Source organism: Centroberyx gerrardi, chromosome 12 (assembly GCF_048128805.1).
Source record: "Centroberyx gerrardi isolate f3 chromosome 12, fCenGer3.hap1.cur.20231027, whole genome shotgun sequence".
Lineage (NCBI taxonomy): Eukaryota > Metazoa > Chordata > Actinopteri > Beryciformes > Berycidae > Centroberyx > Centroberyx gerrardi.
The window spans coordinates 13806716-13833194 of record NC_136008.1 but is presented as its reverse complement, the minus strand read 5'-3'; the positions used below and the strand labels follow the sequence as shown (position 1 = coordinate 13833194).

The 26479-nt window shown below is 45.1% G+C and overlaps 2 protein-coding genes across 2 annotated transcripts; one reads left to right on the top strand and one right to left on the bottom strand.

Annotated features, from left to right (window-relative positions):
- Positions 1-264: 264 nt before the first annotated feature.
- On the bottom strand, positions 265-14491 carry cgna (cingulin a). Its single transcript, XM_071911221.2, has 20 exons — positions 14369-14491; positions 8682-9600; positions 8461-8558; positions 8245-8314; positions 8031-8126; positions 6901-7022; positions 6541-6652; positions 6004-6216; positions 5609-5757; positions 4846-4966; positions 4370-4582; positions 4036-4257; positions 3667-3915; positions 3357-3527; positions 2885-3046; positions 2434-2607; positions 2120-2238; positions 1356-1464; positions 1051-1214; positions 265-410 (listed from the first exon to the last, which is right to left on the bottom strand). Exons 2-20 carry the CDS (start codon positions 9597-9599, stop codon positions 272-274), a joined length of 3621 nt encoding a protein of 1206 aa, XP_071767322.2. The 5' UTR covers position 9600; positions 14369-14491; the 3' UTR covers positions 265-271.
- Positions 14492-15490: 999 nt separating this feature from the next.
- Positions 15491-23484, top strand: she (Src homology 2 domain containing E). Its single transcript, XM_071911225.2, has 6 exons — positions 15491-16414; positions 16972-17098; positions 18872-19126; positions 19391-19763; positions 21137-21256; positions 22113-23484. The coding sequence occupies exons 1-6, from the start codon at positions 15965-15967 to the stop codon at positions 22303-22305; spliced, it is 1518 nt and encodes a 505-aa protein (XP_071767326.1). The 5' UTR covers positions 15491-15964; the 3' UTR covers positions 22306-23484.
- Positions 23485-26479: the final 2995 nt, after the last annotated feature.

Sequence of the window (26479 nt, the reverse complement as noted above, 5' to 3'; positions counted from 1 at the left end):
ATTACCCTCAACAACTGCTTCATTTCCTCCCATTCACTCTAATGCTTAGAAAACGGTGCCCCTACTAACCTCTACAGTGTGTCATTTAACTCCCCGGGCCCTCGTACCCCTCCCTCTCTGTCTGTAGTGCATGCTATATTGCCTTTTGGCTTTTTTCCCAGTCTACCTAAGCAGCTAACCTATCCGTCGCCCTATCTTTCCCTCTGCAGTGCTAAGTGCCCCCCCCACCCCGACCCCCCCCCCCCCCCCCCGACCCCCCCCGGGTGCCACTCTAACAGGAGCTTGTCTGGAGGTTGCTCTCGGTGAGGATGGAGGTGATGGTGGAGGGGTCATACAGGCTGTCATCGTCATCCTCTGAGCTCAGGGCGGACGAGTCCAACGCTGGTCGCATTGCCGCCTGGGTCTTCCTCCTGTAACACACCACCATCACCATCATCACAATCATTACCATCAAAAACTGTCGTAACAAACTCTTGTCTTTTTATTGTTAATCTATTAATAGTTGCAATATCCATTCATTCCTGTGCTATCATGTGTGTTTTAAACTCTTTTTTTCTCACTATTCAACAAGCCTCTACAGTCTCAAGTAGGTCATCATCCGGAGAGACCCGGTCACAACACTCCCTCTGCTGGTCACATGATGGAATAAATATATTTCACTGGCACGAGTGTGAGCGCGTCTGTGGTCTTATTTCCCCTGCAGCACATGAGTAACGCCATTTTGGTTTAATGAAATACCTTTTCACACCCGGGTGACAACTGTTTTACACACATCATATTGTGAAACACTGCGCCTTGGAGAGAAGACGTGAATCTCAAATAGGATGCTCCATTCTGCAATTGTGTGTAATAGCAGGATCTATTTAAAATTGTATTCATACTGTGACACACTGGAAATGTGGAAATGGTCTCTCTCTCTCACACATATTGCTGTGACTAAGCTGCCTGCTATGAAGCGTCTTGCATAATCATTGCCAAAAGCGCATAGATGGAGTAACACAGACTGAATGAGAAAGGAAGAAGGGAGACGGAGAAAGGGGAAATGCTTACTTGAGCTCAGTCTCCAGCGCTGTGACTCTGGTCTGCAAGGCCTCTTTGAGCTCCATCTGTTCTTCCATGTCTCTCTGAGCCTTCCTCCTCAGTCCATCTATCCTGTCCACCTCCGTCTCCCCTTCGTCCACCTGCCTCTTCAGAGCCTTCACTCTCAGAGTCAGCTGCAACACAGACAGATGTGTACGTGTCTGAGACTGTGTGTGTATCTGAGTGTGTTTGTAAGTGTACAATAGTTGACTCGTATATATCTGAGAGTAAAATCAACAAAGAACATACAATAGCTGGTGAACATGTGTGTATACCTGGTCTCTCTGTTCAGTGTGCTGGTGTCTCTCCTCGTCCAACGTCATGTTAAGATCTTTTAGTTTCCTCTCAAAACGACGCTGGGACGCCACCATAGAGTTCTTCTCTCTTTACATGTACAAGAGGAAGAGGGAGCATATTAGAGATGTAAGAAAATTTATGAGAAATCCTTCCCCCCCCTCAACAACTACAGCTGAGATGCCCTTGCGCAACTTGCCACCTCATTGCTGATGGATCTGCTCAGTGGCCAACTATAAAAGTCTGGTTTTACTGGGCAGCTCCAAGGTGTAAATGTGTGTAACTGCATGAATGTGCTGTGGGGTGTTGCTGAAAAAAATCACATGCCTGCTCTGTCAACCTTCCCTGGATAAATAAAGGTTTCAACTAGAAAACACCAGGAGCTTGCAAACCTCCACCAAGGCTGAACAATTCTCTAACTTTCTTTTATCATTTAGTTTTAAAACATACCCTTAGTATTTGGCATCAAGTCGCTATCTTTGTTAGTTACATAGTTATGGCTAAAAAAAGATAATAGTCTAATGGCAGGAATCTCAGATCCGGATCACCACCAAGCCCTAATTAATTGTTCCTTGGTTCAAGGCCTATCTGTCCACCAAATGGAAATTGTTCAGGTTTTTGAGATATCCTGCTGATAGACAGACAAACTAACAGGGGCAAATACATAACCTCCTTGGCGGAGGTAAAAATAGTGATGCGATGCAGAATGGATATCTACAGGAATAATGTGTGCAGTATAGTGTACCTCTCCTCACTGTGTAGGCGTTCCTCCAGCTCCTGCACCTTGCTCTCCAGCTGGGAGACTCCTGCTGAGGAGCGGGACTGGCCCTCCATGTCAGCCACACGACTCCTCAGCTCCTTCATCTACAGGGATGGAGAAGGACATGGGCAGATTAAACGACACTCAAAATGCACTGAGACTGAGGGTCAGGGCGGGAGGATGAAATTGTGCAAGAAATCATTGATTCAAACCAGAGTGAACAGCATGTTCTGGCAGATCTGAAGACAGTGATTAGTCACACAAAAAAATGTCAGTGAAGACAGAAGTGCTGCATGTACATGTCTCTCCATGGCGTTCTTATCCAGCTCCAGGTCCTGTTTGGACGACCTCTCCTGCATGAGCTCAGAGCGGAGCTGATCTATCTGGTCTCTGCTCCTGGTCACTCTATCTGTCAGCATCTCCACACTGCCTTTCTCCTCCTCCAGCTCCAGCTCAACACGCTTCAGCTTGTCCTGACAGAGACAAGATGACATGAACTTTATTAGGTACTTTATTAGGTTGTCTGTGCGCACCAGATTATTCCCAATGAGTGGAAACTGGGTCATTGTAGCAGCAAAAAAGAAATAGTGACCATAAATGTGTACAGGCTCATGTAAGGAAACATATCTAGAGCAAAACTACTACTACGAAGAAAGAGAAAAGAAGAAAAAAGCTAAAATTGACAACTGAGACTCCTCTAGTCCTGGTTTATCCTCTCCCAGATGTCAGGCTTATATGCACATATCATACCTCCAGGCTGCGAGTCTCCCGGCTCTTGTCGTTGTGGCTGTTTTTGCTGGCCTCCAGTTCTCCCTCTAGGTGGCGCAGTCTGTTAGTCAGAAGCTCTTTGTCCAGCTGGTGGTTGTCTCTCTCCTCATATACAAGCAGGAGCTCCTTCTTCTGACGGGAGATCTAGTTAGACACACAACAATATTAGAAACATTCAGGCCAGACAAAAATATGCGTGCCACTTTGCATGTTATGTCACCAAGACTCACAGACACATGAATACAATCAAGCAAGCATGCACAAATAATATTGTTGTTTTGGGTCTAGTTAGGCACACAACAATATTAGAAACATTCAGGCCAAACTGAATTTTCATAATAAAAACAATATGCATGCCATTTTGCATTTTATGTCACTTCACGGACACATGAACACAATCAAACAGGCAAGCACGCATGCACGCGCACTCACACACACACACACACACACACACCTCTTCCTCCAGTCTCCTAAGATTCATATGGCTTCTTTCCAGGTCCGCCTGAGCATCGTTTCCATGACGCTGGGCCTCCTGTGTTTCCTTGCGTGCTCTCTCTCTCTGCTCCTCCAGCTGAACCCTGAGAGCCTGCGCCTCCTCTCTGGAGGACACTGACAGAGACTCATACTGACAGGGAGAGGGAGAGAGAAAAGAGAACAGGATGAAATTTTTTGTGCTAGATATTCTCTACTGAGCAATTAATTAAGATGCCCCAGACTGCACTGGCAGTATGAAAAAAGTAAAAAGAAGGATCTCTCCTTCTTACCTCCTTGTTGAGTTTCTCCAGCGCTCTCTCCTGCTGTCGTTTGATCTCTTCCAGCTGGTTGTGGGTCTGTGCGAGTGTCTCCTTCTCTTTCTCCCTGTCCTCCAGACGCAGGCTGAGCTCCCGCTGCTCCTGGCCCAGGCGGGAGGCTCTTCTCTTGGCCTCGTCCAGCTCAGACCTCAGCCCTCTCACCTCAGTGTGGAGGGTGAGCTCTGCCTCTGAGCTCTCTGTGGCATTGGTCTGCAGCTGGGCCTAGAGAATCACAGGGAGTGTCCAGATCTGCTCAAACATGTCTCCGGCTTTGAGATTATTTAACACACTGGGATTAATACGGCATCTGACATACTGTGGTGTATAAGTGTGAGACCTCACCTCTAAGCGTGAGAGTTTCTCTCTGAGACGTGTGTTAGCCTCGTCCTGCTCCAGCTGGGCGTCTTGGAGAGAGTTTAGCTCCGTCTGAGTTCTGCTCAGACGCGTTTTACTGGTCTCTAGATCATCCTCAGCCAATGAGAGTTTCTCTCTGAGACTGCTCGCTTCTTTAAGTGCCTCACCAAGCTTCTGCTCCAGCTCTGAGATGACGGCTGGGTTTGGGAGCTATAGGCAGGAAGACAAAGGAAGGATAGAGACAGAAAATATAATACAGTGCTGATTTTTAATGTACAAATACTCCCAATGTTCAAGCCCCTCAGTGTGAGATGAAACTAACCTGTTTGTTTTTCTCCTGTGCCTTGGCAAAGTCATCTTTCGCTCTCTGCAACTGGTCTTTAAGCCTGTCAATCTCATACTTAAGCTCCGCCTCCTGCTCCTGGTGAGCTTTTTTTAAGGAGATGACCTCCATGACCTTCTTATCAAAATCTGTCCTCTGCTTCTCCACCTCAGACTGGGCCTTCTGCAGGTCAGCATGGGAACGCTGGAGCTCCTGAACAGAAATATAAACAACTTGACGGTCAAATTACTGCATCACACAAGACTGCTGGCAGGTAGGGCCATTTATGTGTGTATCAGTGAGCATGTAGGTGTGTGTGTGTATGTGTGTGTCTAAGTGCATGTGCACGTCTACATATCTAAACAAAAATGCAGTTCAATTAGTGACTCTCACGGTGTTTCAGGGCTGCTGGATGGCTCTCTGACAGAGAGAGGGGGAGAAACATTGACGGTGCTTATCTGTGTAATTTACTGCACCTTGTTGAGAGTTTGTGTGTGGCTGGGGTCTGGTATCTGCTGTTTCATGGTGCTCACTCGCTCCTGGAGCTCCTTCAACTCCTCCTCAAATTCCTCTTTGTCCAGACGAGCTTGCAGCAGTCTGAAAAATGTGCACATGCAATTGATCTGAACAAATGGTAGCATGTATATCACTACTTGATTGTCTGAACTACTCAAAAGTAGTTTAGTTTAATCACAAGTGTGCTTAATTTGCTTTGATATAGTCAAAGCAATTTAATAAGCAATAAGCAATTTATTTTCTGAATTATAACTCTTCAATCTCTTGTTACCGCATTACAGTCAGACATATTCAGAGACAAGAAGCCTACAATAAAACAAAATGCTTAACACACAGAACTATAAGACCATGCACACCACGCCTCCGTACCATCATGTTCCTGCTTCACATGAAGTGTTCAAACATTAGGTGTGTTAAGTGATGGATGGTCTTGAACACTACAGTCAGACAGTCGTTAGCACAACTAGCCACATCTATAAGTCTACATATCTAAACACAAATGCAGTTCAATTAGTGACTCTCACGGTGTTTCAGGGCTGCTGGATGGCTCTCTGACAGAGAGAGGGGGAGAAACATTGACCAGGTAGGATGAAAGAGAAGAGGTGGATACACGTTAATAGTGCAACAGGTGAAAAGAGGAATGATTCAAAGAGGGTGGTGGTGTAAAGTCCATATAGGCAAGGTAAGCAATGATAAATACGTTTCTTGAACAATATGACTCACTCCTGTTTGGTGGTACGGAGTTCGTCCCTGGTGGTGTGGAACTGCTCCATCCAGTGGCTGCTCTCGTCTCTGCAGTCTTCCAACTGCTGCTGTAGGGAACGAACCGAGGCGTTCACACGCAACCGCTCTGCCTCGATACCTGCCTGAGACTAAAGTGGGAGAGAGCACAATTGAAAAGATAGTGGAGATAATTTTCATCCCTACCATTTCATCCCTACAATTTAAAAGTCAAGATACACCACTCCACCTAGAGGTCATTAGAATTGGCAGGTAACAGTACAGTGTATTGCTCAAGGGATCTGGCTGTTGCTGCGAACTGACTTTGCCTCACACTAAAAATCCTTTTCATGTGAAATGTAGCTGAAGGTTAGGTGTGAAACTGTGCGTGCGTGTACCTGAGACACCTGCTCCATGCTGCTCCTCAGCCTCTCCATGTCGGTGCTGTACTGCTCTCGGAGCGTCTCTATCTCTTTGTCATGTGTGGCCACCTCTTCCTTCAGAGCTCCCTTCAGAGCCGTCAGCTCCCTCTCTCTCTGCCTCAGCGTCTCCTCCAGCTTCTGTTTCAGTTGGCATACCTCAGACAGCTCCGCCTGACGAGACATCAGGTCCTACAGACACAGGGAATATATTAACATAATGCTTTCAAAGTCTTAGTCTGCCTTTGTGCGTTATTGCTGATGTTAGCGAAACTCAATACAACTTTTCCAAAAAGAAATGTTGGAGGTATTCCTGCTTTCTAACTTTGCGGTTGGTTTCTGAAGTTTATTTCAGCTTTTCAAATGCTACACTGTAATAGCCATCTGAAGTAATTTACTCTAGTATTGAGTCTTATTTTTCTTAAAACAAGTGAAAAAAATCTGCCAATGGGGTGAGATAATTTCACTCTGTGTATCTGTGTGTTTCTCTGTGAGGACGCTTGGTGTGTGTGGTACCGTCTTGTTGCCATTCTCTCTCCTCAGTTCATCCTGAAGCTCGGCCAGCTGGTCCTCCATCTCTCTGGCCCGTGCCTCTGCATTCTCCCTATCCATACGCAGCTGAGTCAGCCTGGGAGGACAAAAGGACACTGAACAGGACACTACTGAATGATGCTCTTTATTCAAGCAACTACAACACACTAGTTAGTAAATAGGTTTCAGTAACTGCTTGTTGGGAGGGTCTAAATTTTACGAAATTGTAACGAGTATGTGGCTATCATTGGAATGACTTGTAGACCACGGTACAACACCCCTAAAATATGCCCCTTCCTTATTTCCTGTGTGTGTGTGTGTGTATCAGTGCTTCCGAATCCTCACTCAGACTGTGTTTGGTGTAATTCCTTCTTCTTCCAGTCCAGCATCTCCTGGAGCTGCAGGTTTTCATCCAGACACGACTCCAGCTCAGCTTTCAGAGCAGGATCTGACTTGCCACCGGTGTCCTATGCACAAGCACACATGAAGAATAAATGAGAGCAGTGAAACATAAGACATTTGGTGGTTCTGGTGACATAACCGATGGGCTTTGGGGAAATGTTAAAGTAGGCTTGCATTTGTCCATAGATCGATATATACATAGGGGATTAAGTTCTTAAGGGCTATTAGAGTTTAAGACCTGCCCAACTTCCTTAAACCAACATATAATGAGTCATTATTGAAGTTAGATTAGTGTGTGTGTGTGTGTGTGTGTGAACCTCTGACCAGGCCAGAGGGCTTTAAGGATTAATTTGAGGATTAATCTGAAGTACACTTAAAGGAACCCCCAGTCCCCTTGGTCAGATTACAGAACAATTGGTTAGAAAAGAAGTAAAACGCTTAAGAGGACAGTATCATAACTACAACAAACCAACAGCTATTTCCTTCACTTGGTGGTTGCTGCTCTAATTTTTAGGGGACTTGGCCGGTGTTTGTGTGTGTGTGTGTGTGTGTGTGTGGTGCTGGACCAGCTCCATGTAATTAGAGCCCAGTGAAAGCAGCAGGTTGGTTTCTGAATGTCGCCCTCTTCTTGAGGCAGCCGGCTCCAATCAGCCAGCTGAATTCAGTTCATGACAGTGAGACACCCAAGGCTCCAAAACCCAAATGTTAAAAGCTCTAAAATACATCCTCCACAAGTTATTCTTCTCTGCCCTTTACACCACTGGGGTTGGGTATTGCAAAATGACACCTATTTTTCGCAGTGATATGGATGTTGCGGCGTCAGAAGGAAAAGAAAAGCATAAAACAACAAACTTATATATATACGTTTAGCTCATGTTTTCTACTAGATTTTGAGCATTTTTAGAGCGGAAATCAACTGAGTACAGTCTGATGTTATCGAGAAAAGCAGGGGCACGTATAAACATTACGCAGATTTACTCTATTTAATAATGAAGTCTGCTGTCATTCAACAGAGAAAACTATTGGAAAAGTATGATTTTAGTATTATTACTGAACTTGTTATCGGTACTCACCCTCCTTTCCACCTGCAGGGCGGTCTGTAGCTCAGCCATCTTTCTCTCAAGCTCCCTCTTCTCTCTCATCCACTCTTCCCTGGGGATCTCTCTGGGCTGGTGAAGAAAAAGGCAAAGGAAAGACATAATTTGCTCACACGTTTTCTTTATCAGATGTATGGAACCATGGAAGGGCAAGCCCTCCACATCTTGAGAGACTTTAAAAAGGACAAACCTTGAGGCTCTGAATCTTCTGAAAGATAACCTTGACTTTGTGCTTGATGACGGCATCACTCTCATTGGTCCTGAGGGAAGGTGAAAATGACGGATCATTTACAGTAATTTAATCATTTATTACCGATTGATTATGATGACTACATGGAGAAAACGTGTAGGAGCTCAGCCAGTAACAGTGTCTCAGGAAGAGTTTGCATAGCATGGAGGTCCATACCCGTCTCTCAGGATGCTGTATATGGTCTGCATGACCTGCCCCTCCTCACTGCTCATCTCTGAACTCTGACCCTGGTCCAGCAAAAGGTCGGGGGTCACCTTCAGACATAGATCAGAATACTACACTTGTGCTGCATGCACTGCGGTGTTTGGAGCTCTCTGAAAATCAATTTTAATTCCTAACCACAAATGAAAAGATTTTATAAAAGATTTTATTCTTACCTGTGTCTCTGTCTGGTTGGCCGCAGGCGTCTCCACGGCGACATATCGCCCCGGTGGAGTCCACTGATTAGCGGAGCCAGTAACCTTGGTGGCAGAGACCTGGCTTCGTCCCAAGCTGCTGTGAGTCGAGGAAGGAGGTGAGTAGGGGTTAGGGGTGAGGAGAGGGGAGGCATCTCTGGGGTCCTCTGGTGCAGAAGACTGTCCTCTCTGTTGGGCTCCAGTATTACCACCATCGAACCGGCTGATCAGTCTGTTGACAGGAGTCTGTCTCTGAGCGGAATGAGGCTCATCTGTTTGTTGAGGAGGGTCAGGGAAGGACTGACTGCCCCTCTCTCTCCCCAGTGACCCGTTGAGCCCTGCCTGATACGAACCACCCCACATATTGCTGTCCATGCCCCCCCCTCTCACACCTGCACCCCGAGGCTGCTCTCTCTCCACCCCTACTCCTATCCCTCCATCCAGATTCCCATAGCTACCAGACCTCCCATCCCCTGGCGGCCTGCGCAGCTGGAACTCCTCAGTGCCTGCTCCTACTTCTCCCTCCCTGTCCAGCAGTGAGCCGTGGGACTGGGCCCTGCGTAGTGCCCCTCCCTGCCCTCCTCCCCCCGCAACTTCTCCCCCCTGACCTCCTGGCTCTGCCTTCTCTCTCCTCCGGGGAAGGCTACTGTAGCCAGAGGGGTATTGGGTCCTGAGTTGGACCCCGTACGAGTCTCCCTTCTCTCCTCCGTCCTTCAGGACCACATAGGGCTGTCCAGCAATACCCTGCACCCTGACTGCCACCCCGTATTTGGAGGTCTGGGTCTTGGTCCTGGGCTGGGACCCAGGTTGCCCCCCGCCAGAGTCGTGGAGGTCATTGATGAAGCGGATCTGGACGCCATAGTCCACCGGGGTCTTCCGACCTGAGGATGTTGTGCTCATGCTGCAAACACAGTGGGGAGGAGAGGAAGGAGAAGAAGGAGAACGCAAGTATGGGGTAAGATGACAGATTTTTGGCTCGTTCTCTACAACTGACTCCACCTGTTACAACTACATGTTTGCCTAGATCTAGTGATATCGTACGTAACGTATTAGCTTTGTAAGCAAAATTGAAATGTTCTTGGTTGTCTTTGTCTCATACAGAAGAGGAAATGTGTGTGTACACAACTATGTGAATTACAACAAGTGAATGGTTGTATTTATTTACCCTAAGATAACAAAGAGGCAAGTGTTGCTGATACTGGCAAATCACAGGGAAGGAGATAGAAAAGCACAGTCTGTTATAATACCATTGATGGCCAAGTTGATTTAAACTGTTCTTCCCTAAAAATATTCCTCAAATTAGGAAATCTGAATGAGGAATACCTAGTCATCAAGGGACCCTGAAAAGTCAACCCATTGTCAAACACAAACACAGACATGCAGCCTTGCTTTAAACAAACACAGAAACTCAGATTTAGGCACCGTTCCACTTAGTTTCTGGCTCTTGGCTGGTTGTGTGGACTTTGCCCTCAGTGCACTTCATTAGTCATTAACTTGAAAACACACACCCACATATCACTTTCGCCTTGCACAGATCAACCAAGCCATTCCCAACTTTTGTAACTTTCCCAACCAATCAAACCAAATCACCATTGCTTCTAGTAAGTGAACTAGGCCGACTAACCTACTATACTCTTATCAACCTGCTTCCCATTTGTTTTACAATTCCTCCATTCTACAAAACTAGTGTGATTGTTTGAATATGGAGTAGACGTACCATAGAAAAGAGCCATGTGACTACACTAGTCATGACTTCTTCATTCTTTCGATCTGTCATTCCTCTTCTTTTTGTTTTTATTGACTCCCTAACACTCCCTTTTTATATAGCCCTGATAACACAAAATGCGTAACTCATTTCAACTCATCACATGTATGTGAAACTTAAACTGCAAGTCACTGCCATCCTGTTATTAGGCATTAGTAATTATAAAGTATTGAACATTCCTGGTCTTGCATCTATCTACTGGTCATTCCTTGTGTTTGGTCACGCTGTGAGATTTCATCCCCAGGTCATTACACTGTTTGGTTCATTAAGCTGACTTCAAACCACCTATTACCATCCAAGTGCAACACCACCTCCTGACCTCTGTGCTCCACACCTTTCTCTTCCTCTACAACTCTTTCCAAGGTGAGAGACAAAGAGTGGGCTGGGAGACAGAAAGGGAGGGTGGAGCGAAAGAGAAAAATAACACCCAGATTCTCTTCTCTTATCAGTGTGCTGTGTGATAAAAGACAAAGTCATGCTCTGTTCCTGTGAGTACCATCCCCCACACAGGCTGACTTCCAACGTAACCATCAAAAATATAACTCTGACTGCATCGTACAGACACATGCACCCACACAATTGAGTGCCTGCATATGCACACATACACACACACAGAGTTTTGTATTTCCATAAGGACCTTGGAAGCTGTCCGATACAGCCTAAAACAACCCGATCCACCCTACACTGCAGGGAAAAGGCTTTATGAGTGGGAGAGCTCAGCTACACTGCCTGTCAGTTTCTGAGGACGAGCAGAATGAGATACAGCCAGCCAAGTTAGCCAAGAACGATAACATTGTACTAACTCACCGTGGAAGTGAATGCTGCCCCTAACCTATTGTTCCTGTGTGAAACTATTTTGGAGCAAGAACAGGTGCAGTTAAATGTCTAGGCTGGCAGACAGCTAAGTGGCATGTCATGAATGACCTTTGAGGACATCTGTGTGTGTGTGTGTGTGTGTGTGTGTGTGTGTGTGTGTGTGTGTGTGTGTACGTGTGTCTACAGACAGATCTGCTCATCAGGAGTGCACAGTTAGTCGATTTTCCACCCTTTGGGAACCATTGAGGAAGCACCCTGTCACAAAGCATTTGTGCAGTTGGGCATGAAGTCTGCAGCCCACTGTCTTCAGACTGAGGTCAAGCAAACACTTCATGCTCTGAGGGAGGTGCCACAGACGCTCCATATGAGGAACGCAGAAGACAATGACTATTGATTTAATCTGAAATGCTAATCTGGGTTGGGGTGATCTCTGGAGTGTGAGCTGTGCATCAAACCAGGCTATGCCATATGTAAGCTGACTGGCCTATAGAGACATAACTGTAATCAGGAAGCATGGACAGCAACAACAACAGAAAGTAGCAACAATACGGTCAGTAGGACCTGGACACCATCTACTCCATTTCACATTTCTTTCTCTCTCTTCATAACTGTCCATCTGTATCTCTTCATCAGTTTATTTACTTCCACCATTTTAGTGTCAGAGTGACATGGAGGAAGTAAGCAGTGCCGGGTCCTCGAGAGACAGGGGTGAGGGGGAACCCATCCTATTGTCCACATGATGTGGGGCAGAAAATGAGGGCAGCAATTCTGAGAATGCTAAATCTATCCCCCTTCTCTTTCCCTCCCTCCCTTACCCTGTCTATCTGATTACAGCAAGTCTGTTTCAATTGTGAAATTTCTGTCCTCAAGCATCTTCCCTTTAAGTTTCTCACAACCCCCAAGGCAATTGCTCTCCCCATCTCTCGTATCTCTAAAATAAACATCCTTCTTCGATGCTGAAAGAAGGATATTAAATAAGTTCTAATCAGTTTGGTTATACCTGTGCAACCAACATGTCACTGAATGTTATTCCTTGTTATGTACGCATGATAGAACATTGTGCATCTCTGTATTCTTATAATAGGCTGCTGGCTTGCCCCCATCCAGATAAAGCAAGTCCAAATAAACTCCACTCCAAATAAAGGAAGTCAAAGATTCCCTACACTTGCATCATTCATACCCCATTGCTTTAATTTGACTTCACCTACAGGCCACCTCTTTTTAGGATTGCCTGCTTAGCAATGGTGAAGCTTTAGTTCTTAGCTTCTACTCTGTTGCCAGTCACATTACCCTACGGTTATGCTGACTGACCCTCTGCCTCTGGCCTAAAATTGAATTCTCGCACAGTAAATTGAATTGAAGCTGCCTCCCTCCTAGGATCCAAGATGGAATGGAAAATGTAATTAGGAGATTAGGAAGGGCGTGGGGAGAAAATACACAACAGCAATGTGTGGAGTCATGAAAGTGCCACTGCTGACTTGGTGAGTCAGCATGGCTCCTGTGATCAGATCATCTCTGGCCTAGCCTCAGAACTAATAGACATATCTGGGCGTAGGCAGTATGTTATATTTGAATGAACCTAAAATTAATCTCAGAGATTACAACAGTTTTGCTGACCGTAAACATAGGCCTGTTTAAAACAAAATAAACAATCTCAAAAGACTGACAAAGCTTGACTATGTCAGCCTAAAATCAACACTGATAAAACAGCAGTTTGTGTGGCATATTCCTCCAAATTAATCTGTTTATTTTTGAGACATAGCCTAAAAACAGACTTGTGAAGGTGTTAGTAACTGAGATGGACAAAACAGTAGTTCTTGCCTTCTCTGCCCTTCACAGACAGACAGTCACTCTGTCCTCTGAGTATTCATCTCCATTACATTCTTGACTTAAACCAGGCCCTCTCCCTCTCTCCAGCAGTCAATCTCTCTCTCAAAACTTGCCACTGCTCCTCTTTCACACTCAAACAAACAGCCATTTATTCCTCTTTCCACGTCCAATGAAGCTCATTGGCATAACAAAGAGAGACTTCAGTGTTACCAAATAGTACACAAATGGCACCATATTAGGAGCACATAAATGCGCCCCTCCCTTGTCCCACATTCCACACACTTGTTTCTCTCTCCTTCTCACTCTTTCACGCGCACACCCGTTTGAGCATACCCGCGCACACACACACACACACACACACACAGTTATCTTCCAATTTGTAATATTCATCTGTTTATTTTACTATCAGAATTGATTTTGTCTTATTAAGTATTCACTATTTACTTTGTTAGATCGACTGTAAGCTCCAATATTGTTCAGAGAGAGAGAGAGAGAGAGAGAGAGACGGAGATTTAACGGATTTTATCATATCTGTAACAGTTACACTCCAGTAACTTAACTGGTTGCACCTGTAAACATTGGACTAACCTTTATTTCTGCCGAGAGTTGAGAATTGCCCTCAGGCAAAACTTTCTGCTACGCTCACTCCACTTGAGCATAAACCTCTGTCGACATGGTCAATGGCTTTGCAAGTTCAAAGTTGTAATTATTGAATGCATGACAAATACCCATGGCCCTTCCCCCACTTCGACCACAAAATTATAATCTGCAGAGTTTCTTCCCTGCCTGCGTCATCAGTTTCATCTGGTTCAAACTAAACCTGAAGAGCATCACTGTAGGAAATCTGAGAAATGCCAGTGAATACATGTCAGGTTCAAGAGTACTGACAACCACTTTTATAATAAACATTTGCAGATGTCCCTCACAGTAGTGTTTACATCCTGCACTGTATGTGCACCTGCTCCACGCAAATTCAAAAGTTATCCTGATGTAGCTGGCAGCTTTGGTCAGCGGACCATCAACTAACGTTTACTCTCAGCTAACGTTAGCTACCAGGCTAAACTGGCTAACAGAAAACCTCGCTGCTACAGCACAACACAGAAACAAATGATTGGAGAACTAACTTATAAAATAAAACCAGTGCCACGAAGTAGCAAAAAGACCTTCCACAAAGAGTACGTGCGCCTAACTGTCTGACAGGTCGGCTAATACTGTCTGTCTAGGTTAGCTGTCTGGCTATCTCAAGTCCAAAACATACCTTTTTTCTGAAATAAGTAATCCCTCTGCTTCTCTTTGACACTCCGCTTCCCTTATGTCGATGCACTGGATGATAACTCAGATATTTTTTTTAAATATCCATCAAAACCCACATGAAGAAGTGGGGGAAACTACTCATACACATATTAAGACAGCAACATAAGTTCATTATGTGACTACTGCAACCTGTTACCTTTGTCAGGGATGTAACTGACCCGCCCAGCCCCGCCAGAGGGAACACCGTGATTGGCTCAACGCGTCGGTGTGGGCGGAACCTTAGATAACGCCGGCTTTGACTATTGGTAGGGCTGATATGTCAATCATTAATGGTGTGGAACTTGTAGGATTTTACTGGTTTTTAATCATCCGTCCATGATATGTTCTTAAAGGAAGAAACTGACGCAGGCTGTAACTACAACTGAAATTTAAAAAAAACAAAAAACTATAACCCAGATAGACAAACCGTTTCCAGCACTAACGAGTAAAGGTGAAAATAGTCTGATACCTCCACATTTCTGTTTCTCCGATTTGCCAGTAGATGGTGCAAGCACCCATCGACTGGCAGACCTGCAACCTCAGCATCATCCCTGGGCCTGATGAGGCAATGTTCTCCTCCAAAGCTCTCCTCCTCTTCTGCAAGTAGCCTCTAAGGCATGTAAGTAAACTAACTGGTTATAATACTTACATGCACTGTACTATAGTCAGTGCATGCCAACCCAGTGTCAACAGCTTTGGTTGGGCCAGTGACTGTAAACAATGACATTTGATTAAAGCCTACAGGCCAAGCTGCAGTATAATTTTACAATCTGAGTTATAGTAGGCGTGCAGGCCTACAGTCTATACATCTAATGGCAACATGAGCAAAAGGACATTTCAAACTGGGTGTAATAATTTCTCAAAATGGTTAAATGTTGGATCATATTTTGCTAATTGTCAGGCTTTTTGTAAATTACTTTTAAGCCAGCTATTGATGGAGTTTTGGTAAGATTTTCAGAAGATTATTTAGTGTTGTGGATCCCGACCCGCCCAGTCCACACAGCCACTCCCCAAATCCAACGACATCCCACACTCTGCGCACACAACTTTCTTCTCCATCTCATCACTTCGCCTGCTCGACAGACTCGACGCACCATCACACGCTCCGGGAATGGGATCTTTACTCAGTTCAAAGAAAAACTTCCAATTCTTTAGAGTTTACGCTCTGCAGAGGCTACTTTTCAAGCTGCAGGGATAGTTGTTCCTGCATGTGAAGGGTGAAAGAAAGAAGGGGCACTGGCCAATGACCTCCAAGACGCACCAGAAGTTGTCTCACTGTCAGAGGGTTTCAGGTTTCTAGAAGTCAGGTTAACGTCACAAAGTAGACTCTGCTAAATTTGTTGATTCATAGATTTTTAAAATTTGGTTTAAATTATCGTAGTAACGTCAAGCGAGGCGTGCGTAAAATAGCTGTGCGTAAAGTTAGTGCTGTTGCGCGCGATTTCTAAGAAAATCAAATTTAAAAATAGTTCTTGTAGGGGAGCTGATGCAAAAACGTATAAAACACCGTACATTTCTAGACCTTTAATCAGTGGAAAGTGTATATACTTTGGCAGTCATCATGGCAAAATGGTTCAGAGATTTTCCCATCAACCTGAAGAACGGAACGGAACGGGTCCGCTCGGCCTCTGAATCTGGCCCACAAACTCGACCCAAACCTACGTTTTCCCGAGATAGTCTGAAAGGAAACCAGCGCAAGGATGGAGGAGTGGGGGGATTACTGGCAGGGAGAAATCGTAAAAATTCGGCTATTGAATTGGGTCGTAATAACACAAGCTCTTGTGGGACAGTCTGGGACAGTCTCACACCTGGAAAGGGTCGCAAGAATTCCAAGGTCGAGACGGGGACATCAGATGAGAATCGTCAGATCAGAACCTCTAGTTTGGCGCAAGCGTACATCAGCAGGATGATCAAAGTGGACAAGCAAGACAAGACCCCCAAACTCAACAGGACAAGTGAACAGAAGGTCGCCGAGAACGAGAGGGGAAGGTCCGACATCAAAACAGCGACGGTGAGTTAAAGGGATGGACCCACTGCAATTCCCACCAACTCAATTTGTTTTGATTTTCATATTACATCTGCTATTGATTTAGATTCAACCCAAGCCAGACAGAGCTCGGTGCATGCTGATTAAAGGTCGATATACAGTGTAACAAACAAATGTTATTGTGATGTCTAATTCTCCAATCCCCTGCTGGGCTTGAGGTCAGTGCTTGTCTTTGTGTTGTCCCTGCCCACTTCAGTTCATAACCCCGTATTCAGTTTCTCATGCTCTCAAAAGAATACAATGCAGTTTCACTATATTGTATTATATTGTCGGATCAAACGGGCAAACACAATGAGCTGACCTCTTTGCACAAGTATTTCCTCTTGTCCCTTCAATACTTATCACTCAGTCATGGACACCCATGCACATTTGCACACACACACACACACACACACACACACACACACACACACTGTATCAAATCTCTCTCATCCCCGCTCTGTTGTCTCTAGGTAAATGTAACATGTGAATAGGTAGCAGCCCAGCATTGTGCTCTCTGACCGGTCTGTTCTCTCTCTCAGCTGATTATCCTGGAGGACTATGCAGATCCTTTTGATGCAGAGAAAACCAAGGAACAGAGAGAGGCTGAGCGAGCTGGAGTGAATGATGGGTACATGGAGCCCTACGATGCCCAGGTCATCATCACAGGTGAGGTCAGCCGCCTGGGGTCAGGGGTCGTTACCACTGTATAAATCTTTCTCAGTAATGCTCTCACAGACCCTTAACTCCCACAGTTAAGATGATTTTCAAGTTCCTCCAGTTAGGTTCCAACTACAACTCAACACTGCTTATGATCAAACTCATCTGATCAAGATATGCAATGGCTGAGCTGCGCTGGCCAACACTATAACTACATTTATTTATCTTTTAAAGCACTTCGTAACTTTGTTTTGATAAGTGCTATATAAATAAAGTGTCTAATTATTACATTATTCTGTAATCAGCATCTCTGCCGAGGATGACTTTAAACATTTTTGCTTGGCTTTTCTGCACTCACTCCATCTCACAGTCATAATTTGTTCTTGGTGACATTGCCCAAGGAGGGGGGGTTGGTTTTAAAGGGACAAAACTAGATCCTCAGACTCTCAGTCCCTCTCCTGACTTCCCTCCCTGCTGGCGGTTGCTATAGGAACAGTGTTGTGCAGGGACAATGGGTGCAGCTTCCTCTTCCAACTTCCTGTCTCCTGCCTCTGTTTCCTTTGCCCCATTCTCTTGATAGGAAGTTGGCCCCAGTGCCCCCCCCCCCCCCCCCCCCCCATACACACACACACACACACACATACATTATGGTCCCTTATGTGTGAAAAAGAATCAAAAGATCCTTCACCCCTCCCCAGAACACATGGGTTCCCCCTGGTCTCGCCCAATCACTTCCCAGCAGTCAGGAAGTGGTCTTGTCAGCCAGCCAATCAGGGACTGTGTTGACCTTTCTTCCTGTAGCTCCATTGTTTGGTCACACAATAGTGCAGACATACAGGCTACCTGTTGGACCGCAAAGAAATACAACAACTAAAAGTCCAACATTTTTAATGACTTGTCATAACAAATATATTTCATCAATACAGTAGGCCCAAAAAACACAAGTGTTATGTATACAGACTTTATTTTTTAATTGTACTGAAGATAGTGTAGAACATGTAGAACATGTAGAATTTCTGCATTAATAAACAACATAACATCATTTCACAATTCAATCCATAAAGTGCAATGACAAAAAGTGCACTTTTAATTCACTCTAAGGCTGAATTCCTCTTTTTGTGTCACAAGTCTCTGTTTGGACCTTCTCCCTTTTCTATTGTGCAGTCTCCATCTCTTCCTAGTGTACAGTTTGTTGAGACACATAAATCTATATCACATCTAACTCAATCGTTTTGAGATGTCACAAAAGGCTTTGTAAGCACATGCAAATGAATGTTTGGCAGCTTGCAGAAAGTGTGTGTGTGATCGCAAGCTAATTTAGATGAATGTTAATGACGTTAATGGACCCTCATTTATTTTACACTTGTAAAACAATTTCAAGGTGAATGGGCAGATTATAAGGCACACAAGACCACACTGCTTGACAAGCACTACAGTGGTAGTGTGTAGTGTATGATAGTATGATAGTATATTATGTTCAATAAATGATTTAAATAATTTCAAATTAAAATGTGAATGCTATATTAACTGGTGAGGCAATTGTTTCGTCACAATATCTGTTTGAATTTGTTTGAGGCAGACTGATGAGCGGAAACCCAATGGCAACAGAAAGGGGAAATCATGAAGTCTGTGACTAGACAGCAGCTCAGTTACTAGAAAGAGCTGAAGAACATAGTGCCAGTGGTTGTAATCCCAGTTCATTTGTCCATGATGACTTGAGTGAAAATCCTACATCTCCATCCCCACCGTTAACTAACCAATTACATAACCATTCTCCTGTAGAGGTTCGTCGACGGGGCTCCAAGGACCTCCTGAAGGTGTGTGTTCTGCTGGACCGAGGCCAGGGAGAGAGGAAGGGAGAGGAGGGCAAGCCCACACCCCCCAATATCTACGACACGCCCTACGAGGGCGGACTGGAAGGCGGCAGTGAGGGGGTGTGGATCCCTGTCACTCGTCCAGAGTCTGACGTCCGTCCCCCTGGAGAGTACGAACTGCCCTGGGAGTGGAGGAAGGAGGACATCGTCAGAGCGCTGTCAGGTAGAGAGAGAGAGAGAGAGAGAGAGAGAGAGAGAGAGAGAGAGAGAGGTGGTGGGGAGGGGTGGGAGTTTAGGGTGTGGAGGAAGGATGCCATGAGATTTATTTGTACAGCAATACCACAACAGTTTTGTATTTGCTCTGGAGAGGAAACTAAACAACCCTGCTGAACCCACTTCCAGTAATGTGTTTACCTTTGTAGCACATGACATGCTTTGATAGAATATTATTATGAAGGGTGGATATTGTCTCTCCTGCTTCCTCCAGCTCAGTTTGAGGCGGTGGATTGTTCTCCCAGCAAAGAGAACGGCTCCTCGGCCTCCAGCCGCCAGCAGCAGCAGCAGCAGCAGCAGCAGCAGCAGCAGCAGCAGCAGCACACCCTGAGGCAGAAGAACTGGAACCATAAAACACTTGTCCCCTCTTCTCCCTCCTCCTCCTCTTCTCCCTCCTTTCCCTCTTCTCCAATTCTCAAACTCTCCCCTCTTTCGCCCCCATCTCCCTCGTTCCCCACCCTCAAGCTCTCACCCCTCTCACCCTCTTCCCCCACCAAACTGTCCCCTCCGTCTCCTACCTCCCCCACGGCCCCACTGGATGGGGAGGCGGCCAAAGTGGACCCCACCCTGCCTCTGGAAAAGCAGAGGTAAGGATGGAGAAGAGGAGGAGAAGAGATTAGAACCTAGGTGTTCAGACGGTTTATCCAGCGAAAGGAACAGTGAAACATTAAAGTTGCTACATGAAGCATTTTTAAACATCAAAATATCACTGCCAGATTAATTGTGATTTCTTGGTAGAATTACCAATTAATTGGGTATAATTAATTAAACAAATGAGACCAATGTTGCTTCCTATCATAAAGAGGATGTTGCTACTTGTCCCCCCTCCCCTCGCTGGTGTCACTCTGCATACATTTGTTTTGAAGGGCAACAAGAAGGATAAGAGCCAATAAATGTTCCATTAGCCTTTTACTCGTTCCTCCATCTGCCATTGCAAGAGACTCTGAAAGCTTTAGCTCCATTTGCACTGGAAGAACAGCACCCTCTTCCTGTTCTGTGCTGTAAAGCAATCTCCCTTTGTGCCATGAAACAACTCAGCAGATTTCATGCAAAATCAAACCTGGTGGCACACAATGTAAAATGCAGTGAAGAGGCCAGTAGAGGCTGCTCATCTTCTTGGCTATGATCTCATTTGTTTACAGTAATTATATAATGACTCAGTGTTAATGTGGTAATTGATACAAAACACACACACACACACACACAAAACACAACACATAGCACCTTTAAATCTAGAAATTCCAAATGAATCTGGCCATATATTACTGAGCACATAAGCTGGCACCACCCTTCAAGTGCACATCCTCACAGTAAGGTGCCGTAAGTTAATGCTGGAGGGAGGGTGCACCCTTGAGGTGAGGCTTGACTGAGAAGACAGGACGGATTCATTCCAACTGTAAACTTTCTTTCCTCATCTCATTCCCATAACGCATGATCTGTGTTTTCAGATGGAACATGTGTGGAACATGCTCAGAGCATGTTAGCATTTGTTCCTCTTGTGTTGTGGCTGAATGTCAGTGTGTTTTGCCTGCTGGCTGCAACGCCACATACAGCTTGTTTATATATGGCTCCAGCCTGTAGCCATTGTCAGCAGCACCTTGTATTCTAATGGGCCTCCCTCTTTATCCTCTTCACAGCTGCCTCCATCTTGTTCATCCATTTTATATTTATCTCTCTTCTTCTCTACTCTCTTATATTATTCTCTAGTTAACCTTTGACATTGTTACCTCATTCATCCCACAAATGTCTGTCTGTCTGTCAGTCTCTCTACCTGATTTATGTTGGCTATAAATCTTTCTCCACCTGTTTTCTTTCTCTCTCTCTCTCTCTCTCTCTCTCTCTCTCTCTCTCACCTATCGTTAACCTGACGTCTGACATACCTCCATATGTCGTTGTGCTATATGTCAGTGATCCGCTGTCTCTTTCTGTGTCTCACCCCTCCCTCCCTTGCCTCTCCAAGCTGGTACCATGGCAGTGTGAGTCGCCAGCAGGCTGAGGCTCAGCTGCAGCGCTGCAGGGAAGCCAGCTTCCTGGTGAGGGACAGCGAATCAGGGACCAGCAAATACTCCATCGCTCTAAAGTGAGTGTGTGTATGTGTCTGCGTATATGGTGTGTGTTGAGCGCAAATGAGCAATATACAAAATAAAACACGTTTATTAATGTACACATTGTCAGTGTCGATGGTGACAGTGGGACGCATTGCGCTTAAACATGAAATATGTGTTTTATTTAGTTTTATTTTTTCTTTTATTATGGCACATTTATCCTTTGTTATGTAATATAGATTAAATATGAATTCACTCATTTACACTTAAATATGTTTAGGTGTTTTTGTTGTGTTTTTATTGGAGAACGCTGGCCCCTTCATTTTAATCTAGGCCGGTCCAGTGGTACTTTCTGCCTTCATCAACAATTGGGCCTGGATTTGGTTATTTTTTTAAGGCAGGCGGTTACACATGCAGATGGTACTAAAGAGATAGCTATCAATGTGGCCACATTCTCTAAGGCGTAAATGCATGAACATGTGTCAAGTGTAGCGTTGGCGTGCAAGGTACTGGTTCTCTAGGATAAAAGCTGAAATTCTGCGCCATTGTGTGTGTGTGTGTGTGTGTGTGTGTGTGTGCACATTGTGTGCGTGCATGTGTATGCATGCACCTGAGTACACATTTGTTGTACACGGCTCATTCATTTGTGAGTCCACATCATTAACCCCATTTACACTTCCACTGAACTCTGAGGACACACAGTCAGTTTTGGAGTGAAAAATAAAAGAACAAAGCCTTAAATTCCTGTCATCTGTATTCCCTGTCCGTTCTGTTCTTCAGCCTACCACAGTTGTTAGCTGTGAGCGTGTGTGTGTCTAGTCTAATCTCTATAGGCAGCCAGTCTATCCTGACAATATGTGTATTTTTGCGTCTTTCTCTCACTTTCTTTAGGACCAGTCAGAGTTGTGTGCACATCATTGTGGCCCAGACTAAGAGCAGTAAGGGCTTGGGCTATACGCTGGACCAGAGTAGCTGTGTCTTCACCAATATCCCTGAGGTGGTCCACCACTACTGCACACACAGACTGCCTTTCACTGGAGCAGAGCATATGACCCTGCAGCATCCTGTACCCAGGCCACACTGAACGAGCATAAAGGACAAACACACACATTCACATGCGGGCACACAGACAAAAAGATGCACAGACACAGACACACACACACACACACATACCCACATACTTCAAGATAAGCTGCTTTGGATTCTCCTGTGTACTACCTTAACAAGTTTATATGTTAACTCTTGCTACTGAATGCCAATTGTCTGTTTTGGCCTCAACTTGTATCTCCTCCATGCACAGCCTAGTGGTCAAAACCTCACACTACAATAACCAGGAATTCACATTCTGCCAGTGCTGCCTGTTTCCTATCGAAGAGCAACAACACACGCACACACACACACACATTCACATACACATACACACGCAAGCACCCCCCCCCACCCCCCCCCACCCCCCCACCCCCCCCCCACACACACACACACAAACCGCACTGAATGTATTTATAGTTCAAAGGAAAACAATCCCTCATTTCACAGCCTTGTGTATTTGTCTAATTGTTTTATTGTCAACCACTCCCATGAACCCAGCATTACACACTCTGTACTGTACAAACCAAACTGAATTCTTACACTGTAATGCCTGAAACAATGCACAAGAACTACTGTAGCCTACTTGCTTGGACTGATTCAGATGAACCAGGTCTGTTGATATGTGAAGCGAGTGGAGAGTCGTATAATCTCCCAGTGAGATGCCTTACATAGGGGCGTTGACCTCATCAATTAACGCCATGCCTGCTAGTTAGGCTTGATCTATACGATCAATACACCTGATTGGAGTGTATTCATTCATCCATCAGACGCGTCAATCAATCTATTGATCTATCCTGGAAATCAGGTTCATTTGCCAACCACTCCGACTGTCAACAGAAAGACCTTTATTGATTTGTTGATTAGAATTAGTGTAGTGGGAGGGGCCTCATAGCATTAGAATACCCGGCTAGCAAACCTAATTGTGTGTGTGTGTGTGTGTGTGTGTGTGTGTGTGTGTGTGTGTGTGTATGTATAAATGTGAGTGAGTAGCATGTCCATTCACATGCCTTTTCACTGTAATCTAAATAAGAGGCCTCTCCGATTAAAAAGCTATCTTACTTATCTTGAATGGATTGACTTGCTTTCCCCTAAGAATGTTCCTATACATGTATGATGTGTGTATGAAGTGACTGTTATATTGTCAGAATTTTTTTTTTTTGCAACAATGGTGGGGACTGTGTATTAATGTTGTAAGTCTTTTATTCAGTAAATAAAGTAAAATATATTTTAACCTTGAATTCCTTCATATTAATGCACAAAGCGTATTACTGTAATAGTCGGTGAGAGAGAGGGAAAGACAAAGCGCGGGTCCACATGTGCCTACAGCACTGCAACAGAGATGAGAACAGAGAAACTAACTAGAGTGTGTCTGTGTGCTGTTCTCTCTTAGCTGTAAAGCCATTGACCTGAGTGAGTGTGAAATCAATTACAGTTACACACACACACACACACACACACACACACACACACATACAAGCTCACACATGCATGCACACTCACACACACAAGCATGCATACAACATGCATACATGAATAGTATTTACTCGCACAACTTATTTTTCCCCCAAATGGTAGTATATTTATATCCTCACCAACTCACACATAAAGCTCCTCATAGAAATACAGAGAAGCTTTATCCTCACCATATGTGGCTATGATCATATGTGTATGTTGCATGGAAGTGTGTGTTTGTGGTAAGATACTGTATGTCTTACCAGTAAACACCAGTGTATTAGTTTGCCTGAGTATCTCTTTGTGTTTGTGTGTGTGTGTGCAAGCGTGAATGTGCCCATGTGTGCACCCATGTGTGCATATGTGTGTGTGTGCATGCGGGCCAGTTTGCGTGTGTGTGTGCGTGTGTGTGTGCGTGTGCGCATGTGCATTTGTGAGAGTGTCAGAATTTTTCTGTTCAGGGATTACCAGGTTGCCATGGTGATTAGTTAGAGTGAGGTAGGGCCATCTCTACGGGGAATGGAGAGAGGGAGGAGAAAGAGAGAGGGAGGAGGGAGGAGAGACAGCCTGCAATACAAAAAGGGCTATGAATAACTGTGGACATAGTAGCGATGTAGCTTCCCCACAGAACAGCCTGCTTGGTTTGTGAATGGAGAGCGGCAAGATAGAACGTCAGACCAACGCCAGAAATGAAGTAATTTCCTCCCCCCACTGTCAGTCCAAAAACGCTTTTTTGGTAATACTCTATTGATCCCCCAAAGGAGAAATTTGTCTTTTTGCTTGACCCCTCCACAGGGAGGTCAAAGTGCAGGGTCGACGACAGAACAGCTCCTGGAGTTGGTAAAGAGTCAGTGTCTTGCTCAAAGACACCTCAGCAGGGAAGATGCTAACTGTCGCATGAGCTTGAACCCAAGCTAATGGAAAATGATGTGAATGTTAGACAACAACAGACACCACAAACCATTAGCCCTCTTTCCATCTGTATGTTCTGTTTTCTTTATTCCTCCTATGCAAACTAGGTCAAAATGAACTAGAGGCTGGAGTGTCAGACACTCGACTCTGGCAGTACTCATCAGTCTGTCTGTCTTTGGGAGAAAGTGTTGCATTCAGTGTCTCTCCAGCCCACTGTCAATCTCACATGCCTGCTTGAATTTCCATGTTTTTTTGCGTTGTGCACTGTTCGTTGCATAATTAGCATCATCTGCATTATGGACATGATCTGGTAACTAGTTATTCCCTTTGATGCGCACGCACTGTATTAATCAGTCAAATATTCCTCGGTCAGACTGGTACGTTAATCAAAGTGTTGCCCAGATATGACAGAACCAGAGGAAGCAATAGCAGCCACCAGAAGAGACAGAATGACAGCAAGACAGGAAGGGACAGAGAAAAGAAGAGAGACAGAGAGAGAGAGAGAGAGAGAGAGGGAGAGAGAGAGAGAGAGAGAGAGAGAGAGAGAGCGTGAGGGGGTGTTAGGGGAAGACAAGCACTTGTGGGGGTCCCAGCTTTTAAATAATTCAGAGAGAGACTCACAGCACTCAGTGCAGAGGAGGAGCACTGTCAGGTCAGCTCATTCACTGCAGAAGAGAGGGAGAGAGAGAGAAAGGCAAGGACTGTACAGAGAGAGGGAGAAAGGAAGAGGGAGAGCGTATAAAGATAGCATGTGAGAGGAAGACATTACTGTGAAAGAGTTTTGCGTGTGTGTGTGCATGTGCGTGTATGTGTGCGTATGCGTGTGTACGTGTGTGTGAATGTGCACGTGCGTGTGTGTGGATGCATGAATGTGTAGGTATTGTGAGCATTCGTGTGTGTGTGTGTGTGTGTGTGTGTGTGTGTGTATGTGCTGTGAGCCAGCTGCGTATGTGTGTTCTTCATTGTGTGTGTCAGTGATGAAAATAGACAGAATGAAGGAGAAACAGGTCGTTTCCTCCTGGAGCCTCCTGGTTTCTCTTAGTCACCACGGCAACCGCCTCCTCCCTCTCTCTGCACTCCTGTTTACTTTGTTTACTCTTCCCCATCCCTCCCTCCCACGCTCCTCCGTGACTCCCCCCCCCCCCTCCTGCTTTTTGTGGCCTGTACCCCTCCTTATTTGCTGCATTCCCTCCTCCCCTCATCATCCAAAGCTCATTTGCCTCTCATCCACTGTCATGTTTTTCTGATCAACAGGCACGTGTCTCTCATACCGACAGCATGAACTGCTAAGTAAGCATGTTCCTGTACATTATCCAGACTGGTGTTTTAACATCAGACCTCAGAGCAGCACGCTTCCGCATGTTCAACTCTTAACTTGTTTCTACCTGGCTGCACTTTCTTTTTAACTCACCCCCACCTGCCTTTTCTTTCCTCCCTCCCCATCTTTCTCTCCCGCTCGTGCATCTTTGACTTTGTGGAGGGGGACTAGAGGTCACTTCACTGGCCTGGAGGAGAGGAAACAGAAATGGACATAAAGGATAGAAAAGTGACAGAGAGGGAAAAATAGACAGAAGAAGAAGAGAGGACAGGAGAGGACAAGAAAAACCCCCTCCAGCTTTTAGAGGGTGAAGATTATTCACAGAATAATGACTACATTACATCTTGGGCTCAGGCAGCTCTCACGGGGGTAGGAGGTTATTTTGATCGGCACAGATGTGAGATGCGTCAGATATGTCACCGACACATAGAGGAGACCAGAGAGAGCCAAAACCACACACCTCAACAACATACACCTATATGATCCA